General features: G+C 34.0%; 1 protein-coding gene across 1 annotated transcript in view; it reads right to left on the bottom strand.

The window, feature by feature from the left end:
• Window positions 1-3,522: 3,522 nt before the first annotated feature.
• LOC124369930 overlaps window positions 3,523-14,566 on the bottom strand; it is a 28,972-nt gene continuing 17,928 nt past the window's right edge. The window contains exons 10-12 of the mRNA XM_046828129.1: window positions 10,798-10,840; window positions 6,160-6,232; window positions 3,523-3,854 (exon numbers count right to left, since the gene is read on the bottom strand). Coding sequence (XP_046684085.1) covers window positions 3,799-3,854; window positions 6,160-6,232; window positions 10,798-10,840 — 172 coding nt within the window. The 3' untranslated portion in view covers window positions 3,523-3,798. The remainder of the gene's footprint in view (window positions 3,855-6,159; window positions 6,233-10,797; window positions 10,841-14,566) is intronic.

Genomic DNA, 14,566 nt, shown 5'->3' on the forward strand with positions numbered 1-14,566 from the left:
TTTCTTGATCACATAGTATGATTAGCTCGGCTTTTTGAGTTTGCTCAGTCTTCAACCTAGCCTTTAAGCGAGTATTTTCCTCGTATAGTTGTTTTTTGTATCAGTAAAACTGTAATGGAGGAGGTTAGGTTATGATTTTATAGCTCAAGCAATATTCTTCAATCAAACAGCTGTTTGCGTTATGACAGCTGCTCTTTAAAACTGCAACACAATAATCGTCAGGTATTTCAAGAAATGAATTTTTATACGAAGTAAAATGGTAAAATTTTCAATATGTCACCATTTTGTTTCTACAATAGTTAGGGAGCTTTAATTTTCACGGAATATTTTTAAAACCTACTTTATTAATACTGAAGAGTTTGAAAATTTCCGGTGCATAAATGGGCAATATAAAATCAAACGTTTAAACCTCTTCGTGGGACTCTCTGTGTATAAAATTTACTCAACAAAACAAAAAGTTAAAATTTCAAAAGGTAAACAATCCAAAAGGTTATAAGATCCATAAAGTTAAAAATGAATCCGAAAGTCTCAAGTGCACAGCCCGAATGAGTTGTGCACTATTTACTACATATACAGATACTTCACTGGTCTACATTACAGTGTGCCAGTTTGTTAGTTTGGGACTGGAGCAAGGATCAGGCGGGTGGTAGGTGAGATGGTCAGGCTCCACTGAAGAATAATCGTACTTTATTGTCACGATGAACGTTAAATACCCAATACTCTTTTATTAATACAATTGAACCTCACAATTTTTTAGTGGAAGTCAAAACACATACAAGTTGCATTAGAGAAATAAAATACACTTAGGGATCGAGTAATGTTAAAAATAATTTTTATATTTATGTACAGTTTATTTATTGAGACTTGCTAACTTCATATAGGCTCATCAAGGACCTCGTGAAGATTTTAGAAAGCCTTTCTGACCATGTGGGCCTTCAAGTGGAACTTAGACTTAGCTCTTACAGGCTTATTATATTTTTTATATGCATTGGAATTAAGTTAAAAAATTTTGGTCCAAAGTAAGATATTGAGTTTTTTAACAGAGTTAATCTAAATTTGTCTATCATAAGATCTGTTTTTGTGTCTAGTGTGATATTTGTGATCAGGGACTGAAAATCTTTCTTTATGTTTTTAAACAAATAATACTGTATGATAAAATAAGAGACTAGCCGATGTAAGGATTCCACTTGACGGAAATGCTCCTCACAGTTTTTTCCGCTCCCCCAAGCCCCAGACGACTCTCAAAGTCCTCTTTTGTTGGTAGAAAATTCTATTAAACAATGCTGTATTGCAATAGTCCCAGAATTCAAGGCCACATCTAAGCCTCGATTCAAACAAGCCAAAATAACCCTGTTTGAGAACTTCTTGTGATGAAAATGAAGAAAAGTACCTCAGGGCAAATGTAGCTGAAGTCAACTGTTTAACCAATTTGATCGCGTGAGAGTCCCATCTCAGATTAGAATCGATGAGGAGACAGAGAAATTTGGTTGAACGTACTCAATCAAGACGATGGTCATTTAGAGAAACTAACTAGGATAAATTTGATATCCTCTGAGAGTGAATTTCAATTATGTGTGTTCTTGATATATTCAGTATTAAAGGAGAACCAATATGAGAGTCTTCATGAGGCTGTGAAAAATAATCATGGTCAGTATGATTAAAAATTAAACAAGTGTTATCAGCAAAGAGCAAAGTGATTATTAATGAGATAGTCCAGGAGATCATTGATCTACAATCTACACTGATATACAAGACACAACGGTCCCAGCACTTGCCGAATGAGTTTGATATACTTTGGTTTTTTTTCATGTCTTAGAGTGGAGAAACAATTAGCACTTTTGTATGTTTTGTGGGCTGAAAACACGTATGAATTTGGCCTTATTTGAAGTTAGGATTTTATATTTAGGATGGTGAAATGGCATTAGCTGACCCTCATGATCAGAGAGGTAGGTGTTAATTATGTCTGATTTATGGAAGTGAGACGTAAGATTAGTTATATTATTCAGGTAGGAGCCAGCATTAGTCGACTTACGGGTAATACCGTGAACAGTTAGGACGAAGAAAAAACGGTTTAATAAGTCGGACAGTTGTGTTGATTCAGTGGTCATTTCCCAAAGGTTGATATTAGTCACCAGCAATGAAGATATAGTTGTGATCTCAGTTAAGAATGGTTAATACTACGTTAAGTTTTTCCATGAAGAGGGTAAAGAGACCATCCGGGGATCGGTATATGCACACCACCGTTGCCTTAAGTGATCGAGACCGCTGCAATCTCAAAGTGAAGCTCGACACCATGCTGCATATCATTTCACAAGTTAGAATTTTCTTTCATAAGTACTGCGACTCCACCATGTATAAACGAATTTCTGCAATAAGATGAAATGATTTTGTAACCATTAAGTATGATTGTGTTAACCTCATCATTGGTCAACCAATGTTCTGTGAGGCAAAGAATATCTATATTATCAGCCTTGAGCTCCCCTTATTTCTTTCTAATGCATTTGACATTTGATGCATAATTACTAGATTAGATTGAGTTCTGATAAAATTACTGTGGTTATTAACATAGATATTTTTACTTGCGTTTACACGACTCCTAGATGTCTTAGTTATCATCATACAAATTACAACTACTTGCGGACAAAACAGGAGGGGAATTTAAAGCTATGGCAGGTTTTGGTGTAGAACCAGGAGTAACAGTGTGGTCAGAAGTTATGTAAAGATGCACTAGTACAAGGCGGAGGAGAGACGAGCTCGTATCAAGTTCATTGATTAATTGCTGCAGTCCCAACCCCATTGCTCAGAAACTTAGGAGGTGGTCCCTGATTTACCCATGTATCGATCCCAAGTTTGACATACTTGCACACCAGCATCTTTCCCTTTTGACGAAAATGAATTCCATCCATTGAAAACAATCTGACACTTTTTGCCCCTAAGTCCAAAATTTTGACCTGTTTGTTGCTTTTTACAAAATTTTTTATTTTAATGTTGATTTCTCTGATCAAACGGTTTTCGTTAGCAGATATTGATTGTAAGTTTGCTTTCTAAATTCTTATTTCGTTCTGAAGTGTTTGGATACAATATTCAGAATCCCTGTCGAGCTCAATCAAAATTTCAAGATCTTCCCGTCTTTTATGTTTTCCAGAGTTGAGAGCTTTTGTGGCTTCTTCATAATTAATCATAAGACCAGACATGTTTTTAACCAGACCATTCTTTTCTGAAATCACAGTTAAATTGTTTTAAGCAATGACAAGCAAAAGTTCCACCACACTGCCCTCTCCAAAGTTAGCAATGAGAGTACCTAGTGCTTGTCGCAGTTGTATTGCGTGATTAGTCTTCATTCAGACTAAAAGCTTTCCTTATTAGTCCCATAACTGGTAAGCTATTGGTGGGATTAACACGAGAATGAAAAATATATACTAGATAAATAAAATGGTTTTAATTGTATTGTATGTGCAGGAAAATTAGGAAAAGTAGAAACATACCAAAATAAAGTTAAAGACAAAAGAATCAAATGTTTCTTAAAATTTTATTAAAGTGAACAGTTTACATCTCTACAGTATATACAGTTTACAAATACAGCAAAAACAGGAAACATTGTTATATTATAAAACTTAATTATAGACATAAAATTTAGTCATAAACAACAAGAATAAAAATATATACATATTCTAGACTAAAAATTATTACAATGCAACTGAAAGTAAAATGGTACAACATTATTATTAGAATTGTTGAAATGAAATTATACTAATTGAAAATGAAACGTTAATGAGCTAACAGACATGAAACAGATTTTCACTTTTTCTTTGCTTTCTTCTTTTCTTGTTTTTTTAACTCTTCGTTCGTTGGATCTAAATTAGAAATTCAGATTAGTTTAGTTGATAAGATACAAATATAAGCAATATACAGAGTGTAATGAAAGTTGCTAAATTTAATTACAAACCATTTGATTTCTAGATAATACAATTGGTCAGTAAATAAACTTATAACTGTCGTAATGCATGCTTAATTATTTTGTGAACATGTAAACAATGAAAATTCTGCAGTGCATTACAATTGTTAAAGCTCACATAAACAATTTATTTGCCAATTTTTATGTTGTAGGTGTCAAAGTTTTTGTAATCATATTTAGCAACTTTTATTATGCTCTTACAATTTTTACAATCTTATTACTTTTTACTGTATTAAGCTTTAAAAACTTCAACTGTCCACTATATTGAAACATAATATGATAACAATATAAATTTTAAACTGCAAAAAAATTAATATACCAAATTTAGTTTTATATCTTTACTGGTTTTTAAAATAAAAAACATATACAGATAGACAGACAGTGAGAGACAATTAAAAAAAATAGATAGACAATTGGTTACATTTAGTTTGTAGCTCCTTTTTATCCATGGAACAATACCATAAAGTTTGTGTAGAGAGTTCTTTTACACTCTATATACTCTTTTAAATTAGTAGCACTAATAATTTAAAATGTTGTCTTTATTTACTATTGTTTAATTTCTAACATATGATGTGGTTTAATATATGTGAACATAGTGAAGGCAAGCTCATAGCGACATTATAAACTTTAATTACCCCACTATTTGAGTAACATAATATCATAATATAATTCTCAGTAAATAAACATATAAATTTTATTTCAATAGTAACAAAAAAGTTTCACCTTAAATAGAATCACGTTAACTGTGGTATTATGATGAGTGTAAACTATGATGTCCACAAATGCTACAATTCATATATATACGAAAACACACACACACTGATATGTGTGTGCTTATGTGCGTGTTATATTATTTAGTGTTCAAATGTTATGACATTTAATGTTCAATCATTACGCGTTTCACTAAACACATAAATTTAATGCTCCAACCCAAAATGTAAAATGATATTTACTAACACATTTTTTGTCTAACATTTCTTCAAATTCAGTTAAAAAATAGGCCAATAATAGACTATGTGCTTTAGTCTATTTCATCCTGGATGAAGGATGAGCAATGGTGAAACAAACATTTTCCAAAAACAATCAATTTTACTGTTATATTCAGATCAAACACAGTGTAATATCGAGTTGTCGATGGTGAGAGACAAGATAGAGAAACTGGAAGGTAAACAGAAGCAATCTATACTGAAGGATAATCAGCTGAAGAAAGTATTGGAGGCAGTCGGAACATGATTATGTTCACTCATAATTTCAACAAACTCCAGTAGTCCTTAGCAGTGATTCACCCAGAAATCTCTCTGGGGGTGTCCGGAACATCAAGTAGTTATGAGCATGGAAACCCCCGATATCATTAGTCAATCGATTATTTTGTAATAAAATGCTCTTGGGGGGGACCGGTCCTGTTCGTCCATCCTCCCCCGTCGGTGCACCCCCTGGTTCTTAGATGATTCAGGACAGACATAATGTCTAACTAGACAAGACCAGTGCTGTAAAGGATAGCCAGGTTGCTCCCATAATAACTGAAACAGCTCTAGAATTGAGCCTGGGAATCTATTTGTGAAACATTACATATAATAAAATCCTTCATATACAAATTCTGAAGGAGATATCTTGTTGATAATATTGTCACTGTCATTACTGCTTGATTACAAAGAGGTCTGACATGGATTGGTGATGACGCCATGATTCTAATGACTAAGTGGACCGAGGTCTGTCTGCTCAACTCGTGGAGTCAATTCATTTGTGCCAGGAAGAGACAAAGACCAAAAGCAATGTGAAATATCTCATACAAAAGTACAGAGAAGAGGTGCACTTTTAATAGACAGTGCTTACAGGACTGTATCTGAATCAGACATCCTGTCCTTGACGGTGGTGTGTGAGGCTTATTTCCATCAATTTCACCAGCAGGTAAGTTTGAAAACTTGGAGTGTACTTATGGTAACTCAGAACAACGATGCATCTTCATCTTTTTGGGGAAAGAAGAGGAGAAATCGAAATGGTCTTGTGTCAGCAGACTTGAATTAGTACACTTAAGAATATTTGGAGAGGATGCTGGAGACCAGTCCAGCAAAAGAAAGTTAGTGCAGAATAAGCGATGCCCAATCTTATATGAAGTAAAGCAGAAAGTGTTTCTGAAAGGGATATTTGTGTGATATGGTGACATGAAATTTAATGGAGTTTCTTTTTAAGCTTACTTTACTTACCTTTTCGCAATCTTTTGGCCTTTTTCTTGCCTTGTTTTTTCTTACGCTTCGTCTCAACCGGCGACGCTTCTTTCTGTGAAATGATCATTAATACGTAACCAGACATAACAAATGGAACACAAAAATAATGTGTAGTTTGAAATTATTCAGTGTTTAGATGATTGTCTAAGAGTAGGAGGGGGAGGGAGAGAAACAGTGAGTGATATCCAATCAATTTTGTGAATATGTAATTGTTCTAATAATATTGTTAATTTTGTACAGGCTTATAACAATTTACACACTGCTATAGTTAAACATCATTAATTTCCAGTTTTATATATTGTATATAATTTATCTTTTATAAAAACACGTGATGTCAGTCACAATAGCCTCTAGAAGGGACAGTCCACATCCCAATTAAGGCTAGTCCTAAACATTTTCAAAACATGTTGAAATTCATAGAAAATACTTGAGAATTCATATTCTAAATTTGTTACTTTTGAGAAATTAAAAGTTAGTGACTGAAAGGTTTTGCGCTTGTCAAAAGATTGAAAAAGTGCAAAATATTAAGTATTTAAATATTTACCGAAATAAGAAAGCACAAGTTAGGGAGAAAAAAGAGGAATAAAACAGCTCATGCCTAACAAAAAACAAAATGTATGCTGCTCCGAGCTTGTGCAAGTGCACATTTAAAGTGGTCGTGTTCGCTTATGCATTGACGGATTTTGTTGAAACAAGTACTGTTTCAATTGTAATGAAATTTCTCAAATAGTTGGTGTCTAGTAAATGTTTTATAACTATACTGTATTTTTGTTATTTGATTTAAAAAATGTTCAACAGACACCATTTTGTTAATATTAAAGAAAACAACACAATTATTTTCTTCAATTTTCCTTTTATCTATTCAAACCTATGCACCAAATTTGGTTTCCTTAGCTTAACTAGTTCTAGAGATAATAATTGTTTCTAAAAAAATAAAAAATGGCGGCTAGCGGCTAAATGACATATTTCTCAAACTATGTTTACAGGACATTTTTTGTTTTAAATGATGAATACTACCCACAGAAGTTTGTGACACCCTTTTGTGAACACTCTGTATATACTCTGAGGAACAAACTTATTTTCACTGTATTTATTAAAAGCCTTCTATAATCCATTGGCAGGCCCGTGCGCATGGGGGGGGGGTTTTGGGGGTCCCACCCCCCCCCCTTGAAGATTGGGATATATCATATTGTTTCCATATATCAGTTTAATTGTGCTCTATTGCGCCGTCAGTTTACGCGCAAAATAAAAAATTCTCTCGATGCTCTTGATGTCTGCAATGAGGATGCTTTTCCTAATGTCCATAAAATCTTGAGGGTAATGGCTAATGGCTGTACTACCAGTAACAACTTCGACAAACGAACGCTCTTTCTCAACATTACGCAGGTTGAAAAATTATTTGCGTTCTACCATGAGTGAAAATCGATTGAACGGATTGGCATCACTGAACATTCATCGAGACATTGAAGTAGATGTGAACTCAGTATTAGATGAATTTTTTTCTGTACCTCGACGAATCAACTTATTGAAAGAGTAGATCACATATGTTTTTATTTGAAAAAGTTTTTACTTTGTTTAAAGAATGAGTTACAAATGTATTAAAAGTATGTAGTTTTACAATTTTATAATAAACTCATTTTCCATACGTATTAACTTTTAATCTATTACTTATTTAAGTTTCTTCTTTTTTATTTCATAAAATAAGTATAGAACCTCCCCCTAAATAAAATTCTGCGCAAAGCCCTGTCCATTGGTAAAAGTGAATGTTTTAAATTCTTATCATTGTATGAGATATGCACCTACATCATGCAGACCATTTGGGTTTTTATTATCTGATATTACTGATTTTATCAGTAGAAGAGTAACAAATTTGCCATACTTAAGGAACCCTTGAACTCTTATGCAGACTATTGTAAACTTTTTTCTAACTCTAATGTTTGTACTGGTCATTTCAATCACTAATCTCAACCCAAAATGCCTCTCTCAAAGGTGCAGTGCACTAGAGCAATTGCTTTGATTGAAAATGGACTAACAGTATGTGAGGTGGGAAATGTCACAAGATTTAGCAGATCAAGGATCGACAGAGCAGTGATTCGGTTCAGACTAATAGGAAGCTATGAAAGGAGACCATGATCGTTCTGAAATAGAGCCACAACTGCAAGGTGTGACAGGAATGTTGTCTCTTTCAGTCTGAGGAATCGGTTTTGAACATCCGTTGAAGTTTGTAATGAGCTAAGAAGAGTTTGTGGAATTGATGTAAGTACCAGAACAGTTAGAAGGCTTCAAGAAGCTGGATTGAGAGCCTTCGCCTGGCTACAGGATCCAGACTTCAGGCATGCCATCAAAGAGCTCCAGATGGACGTGAGAGAGGGTGGAGATGCGATATGCTCAGTGCAAGATTTTTCCTAGGAAGAGTTTCCATGGTGGCTCTGTCACGGTTTGGGGAGGTATTTCGAGAGAGGCACGTCTTACAGAGCGTGTGATAGTTTTTGCTCGGTTTATTGGGCCTAGATTTATTTTCATGCATGATAATTGCCACCACACACTGTCAGGGTTGTAAAAAAACAACCTACATGACCTACATGAGGCAGAAATTAATGTTTTACAGTGGCCAGCAAACAGACCAGATCTCAAACCAACAGAGCACATAAGGGATCACATCGGAAGAGCCATTAGTAGACGTCGCAGTGAGATACGATGGATGCTTAGGATGCTTTGGCAAGTCCTACAGAAGGAGTGAGGAGACATCGATCAGCAGGTGATCACAGCTATAATCGACAGTATGCCGCACAGACTACAGGCAGCCATTGCATCCAGAGGAGGTTAGTAACTGACTAGTACAAACATTAGAGTTAGAAAAAAAAAGTTTAAAATAGTCTGCATAAGCGTTCAAGGGTTCTTTAAGTATGACAACTTTGTTATCTGTCTACTGATAAAATTAGTTATAGCAGACAATTCAACCCAAATGGTTTGCATGACATAGGTGCATACCTCATACAATAAGAATTTAAAACATTCACCTTCACTAATGGATTGCAGAAGAGTTTGAGCAAATACGGTGAAAATAAGTTTGTGCCACTTTTTTCATTCCACAGTGTACATTGATTTACTCAGCTTTGGCGGGCCGGGGGAATAATATTCGGCTAGGCCCGTTATGTCCTACCACCGTCGACATGGTACCTTCATATAGACATGTGGCAGGACTCAGCCCAGGTCCCAGTAAACCGGTCTGAGTACGAACCTGCATTTATACATTCAAACATTTAACAATCACTTTAATTTAATGATTTCGATTAAAACAACTGTGGCATTCTTTTTACTATAGTCAGTTAACATTAACCAATTAATTTTGTACCATTTGTAAATTAAACTATGGGGCATAATTTTGCTTTGCTTTACTTTGATTACCCTTGGAAAATAGGTTCCCAGAGGCAAATTGAGTGATTTGTTCTCGATCACATCTGGGCTTTCTGTGGTTGCGCGACAATGGCCCACGGTTGTCCAGGGGGTCGGGGTGAGCGACTTACTTATCTGTATCACTTGCTCAGTGATACTACGCTCTAGGGCCAGTCTGACTTGAACGTACGAGCGCCGCAACTGATCTGAGGCGACCTTCATCGCAACTGGATAGTGAACTACTCATTATGATTGCTAATTTTTATATTGATTCTCACCTTTTTATTATTTTAGGTGCCCCAACTATTTAATGTGAATTAACTAAACCAGAGTTATTGTTTGCCCATTTTAAAATCTGCTCTAGTCAAAGCCTTTTGTAATTGGTTGCTTTTGTCCATTTGTGAACTTTTTTGAAATATGTGTTATATAAATATATATACTCACTCAGTAAAGTGCCAATTTATCAATAAATTATTGTAAAAAATATATTAAAGGAGTTGAGTAAGTTGAGAAGAGCAGAAGTTTAAGTAAAAGCTTACTAATAAAAACTGTGTGAAAGGTATTTTTATTTTAATGATTTGTTTTGAATAAATTTATGACAAGTGAATCTTTTATTCCTATTTATTTATTTCATTAAAAGCTCTTATTTAGAAGTCTTAACGTTTTAAGTTTCATTTTACTTTATTAAAGTCCTTTATTTTCAAATCAAGTGAAGTTTTGTTTTATTTTATTTAAGTAATAAGATCCATGAATATAATTTTATACTCGAGCTTTGGGTATAACTTCATCAACATAAAATGAATTTAGCCTAAAATTTCTCTTGATCAAGGTTTAATAAGTTGCTTATTGTTTTATACAATCATGAAGTCTGTTGATTACTTTGATATACACTTGTGATACAAGTTGGTCTGTGAGATTTAATTTCCAAGTTCTCCGTATCTTTTATATTATTTGAATTAAAGATATTGCAATATTGTTTTGTCAAAATTTTCAAAATGCTTCTTATAAATTCACAATAAAACCATTTTCTAAGTTGTCATATTAAAAGTAAAAATTAAAAAAAAGTATGTAGTTCACTTAAATTGCTACATCAACTATGGTATGTATTCACACATATATTTTTAGATAGATGATTATAAGTATAACCCAAAACATTTTAGTACCTAAACTGGTTTCAGAAGTCTTTGAATTAATAAAAATAACAAGTTACAAAATACTTACGGTGACATGCTTCGGTTTTGGCTTCGGTTTGGGCTTCAGCAGCCTGCAAAAAGAAAATGGTAAATTATTTGGTAGTAATGTGTTAAATAAATAAATTATACCAACATACAGAATTCTGTGGATCCAAGCAAAAACACAGAGAACAAGGTGGACTTGTTAACTGCAATCTGCTAAATATATGTTCGAAGAATCCAACAGTTCATAATATATAGAATAGGAAATATACCAGTTGTGAAAATATGGTGTTTCTGCTATTGTAACATATATCATGGGAAATGTTTGTAATTGTTTTGTACTGTAGTTATAATCATTCTGCTGAATCACGGTAGGAAGTAGGCTCTATGTTAACTAGACGCGGTACGTGGACATTATTTTGTTGGTTTGAGCTCTCCAGCTGTTAGAGATGTCAACGGTGATAGGTTCCCGAGCCGGTCGCGGTTGGTTTGAAGAGAGAGGAGCAGTCTTCAAGTCGAGTGCAGAGCGTCTACATGTGCAGTTCAGAAGCCATAGTACTTCCTCTATTCCTATACATTTGGGATATAGAGTTAATTTTTACCCGGTGTGTTTTAAGTCAAGTTTTAAATTTCTTTTTTTTTCTTTAGTGCTTAATAGTTTTTCAGCCTCCATAGTCTTCAAAGTAGTAAGTCCCGTACCAGCGTTTAGTTTAACATCTTTTATTTTATACTGTTGTGTTAAATTTTCTAAATTTTGCCATATAACAGAGTCTGATAATTAATTCAACTTTTGAAGCATTTTAAATTAGATTTTGATCCTAAAGTTTACATCAAGCATTGTGTAATTTTGATTTTGAATATTTTGAGAAGAGAACTTTTTATTTTATTTTGTTAATTAAAAACTTTTTGGTGAAGTATACCTTTTTAGTTTCATTTTAAATTTTGATCAGACTCTAAATTAGATTTGACCGATTGAGAGAAATTTTGAAGAAAAGCGAATCAAGATTTTGTAAAACTTTGTTAAATTTTGAGTGAAATTTAAAATTCGGAATAAATTAAGTATTTCCGGAAAGTTGTTCTGATTTATAGAAAATTAGCTCCAGACTTTATAAATAATATGTACTATAAAAACGGTACAGTTTCAAATCATTCTTTATCAGCAATGAACTTCAAACGTAGTATACTTTCCTATTTTTTACTGAAAAAAGGTTCTGAACACCCAAACCGAGCACTGGTTATACTATACTGAAGATGGTAAAAAAACCTTAAGCTGAAAATGGTAATTTTTTATTCCCTATTAAGTTAAAATGTAAAATAACCAACATCGTTTGTGAATACAGGTTAACAGCCAGCTGTAGAAAAATAACTTTGATCACTATTTGAAAAACCAGAACAAACAATATTTATAACTATTATTCTGTTAATAACAGTACAAAAAGTTATACAAAATTGTTGTGATTTTTCAATACAGTTATTACAATAAGGAACTAATATAAACTCCTTCTTCAACAAATGACTGAGTTGTGTCCCATAAGAACAATTTTACGCCGTTATTTTTGATCTTAGAATTATGGAAGAAGTCTCAATTTAAATACACGATTAATACAAACCCAAACACTTTTTAGTTTTCCTTGTAAAGTATATACAGTATTATAACATTTAAATTAAATAGAAAAAAGTTTTCCCGGATAACCAATAAAAGTATTGAATAAAGTGAAAAGCGTTTGGATGTGTATTAATCATACGTTAAAATTATGCATCTCCCATAACTTTATGACTAAAAATAATACCGTAACAGTCAGTGAAGTGAATAAAATGAAGCAATGCCTATGAAGCACTAGCCACGAGTTTAAGAATATTCTCAATTTGGTGTGAATAAACAAGTGCTTGACTCTTGAAGTAATTGCTCAATGAATGGAGAAGATTCCGGAAAATTCTTGAGCAATTGCTTTACTTACGTAATGCTTGCTTCTCAATTTTGAAGCAATTGCTTCAATCCATCATCAACAAATGTTTCATTTCTCCCCTCTCCCGAGTTTTTTTGGTCTTCTACCTGAGGATTGTCCATAACCACTTCTTCGTTTCCAGGTACAAAGTTGCCTTGGCCTGCATCAAAGTCATCATTTAGATGTTTTGAAACATTATGCAACACTGCACAAGAGACAACCACTTTAGGGACTTTTTCCATTGAAACACGTATACAGTTTCCTAAAATTGGAAATCTTTGTTTCAGTTGTCCAAAGCACCTTTCAATAATTACCCTCTCCCTCGCATGCGCAATGTTGAAGTTCACTTGTGCATCTCCTGCAGCTGGATTTAAAGGTGTTACTAGCCATGGTGATACTCCATAACCCGAGTCTCCAAGCAAACAGGCAGCTCCATCAAATTTTGATATTACATCTCTAATTGGACTCCTTCTCCAAATTCTTGCATCATGTACGCTTCCCGGCCATTCAGCTGAAACACATGTGAAACGTTCTTGGGCATCACAAGTCGCTTGTACATTGATACTGGCAAACCCCTTCCTATTAATGTACTCATCTCCAAAACTTGTGGGTTTTTTAATCTCGATGTGTGTGCAATCAAGAGCTCCAACTACTGTAGGAAGGCGAAAACGTTTTTGCCACAACAGTTTTGCTTCATTAATTTCATTATTCCTTGCAGGAAAGTGAATCCAGTTACCCAATCTTTCCACAATATTATTCAGAACTGAATCAATTGTCTTACATACAGTTCGGTGTATGTCCATATCTTCGCCAATACCACTTTGAAATCCGGTATCACCAACAAACCTCAAAAAAACTTCCATCTTTTGTCTTGGTGATAAGAGTTTTACCTCTAGTTTCTTCATTTTCGGGCAAAAACTCACGGGCTAAGAAGTCCAAACTTTCACTGTCAAACCGGAGCAACTCCTTACAACGGGTAATTTCTCTTTGTTCACCATAAAATTTGCGAGCTAGCACGTGCATGAACTCGGCCATGTTGACAGTACCGCCTAAGTCGAGAAAACTTGCTTCATTTTTATCGAGCAATTGCTCCAAAATAATGAAGCACTTCACTTCATTTTATGTGCAATTACTTCACTCCAGGAAAACTCGAGCAATTGCTTGGCTAAGAATTTGTTAGCTGTTTTATTCACTTTAAATGAAGCAATTGCTCAAATATACCCAACTAGAAGCAATTACTTCACTTTATTCACATCACCGAGTGTTTGAAGTTTTAAAATGTTCTTATGGAGCTAAAATAAAGGTGGTCACCAGTAGGCGACTCTTAAGAAGTCTATTTAGATACAAGTGAAAAAAAAACATACAAACTATCTCTTTTTTTAACCCTTCAACGCGTTTTGCCGTACTGAGTACGTCATGGAGTAGTCGGTTATTTTTGTAGCTGTAACAGACGACTATCGAATGTTTTCAATGAAAAATGTATACCAATCGAAAGGAGAAGATTCAAACTTTCGATTAATTGAGTCGATATCTCGAAAAATCGATCTTTAGAAAAAATATCTGAGAAATCAGCTGCATTCAAGACGACGTCATTGCCGTGCAGCCGATCGTTTGTCAGCTTACGTTTGTTGTTGTTTACAGTCATTGTTAGTGTGATGGTTATGTTCAACTGACATATTTTTGTGTGTTTTACGTTCCTTTGTTTAGTTATTATTATTAGTTTTACAAGCTAACTATATTGTTTTGAAGAAGGAAATCCCGTTTTGACAGGAACAATTTGTTGTGTTTTATAAACATGAGTTGGGGATGGTTTGTAGGTTAGCTAGCTTTTAGGGAAATTAACCTAAAGTAGGTTAATTTTGTTTAATT

The sequence above is a fragment of the Homalodisca vitripennis genome, chromosome X (genome assembly GCF_021130785.1).
Source record: "Homalodisca vitripennis isolate AUS2020 chromosome X, UT_GWSS_2.1, whole genome shotgun sequence".
NCBI classification, from domain to species: Eukaryota; Metazoa; Arthropoda; class Insecta; order Hemiptera; family Cicadellidae; genus Homalodisca; species Homalodisca vitripennis.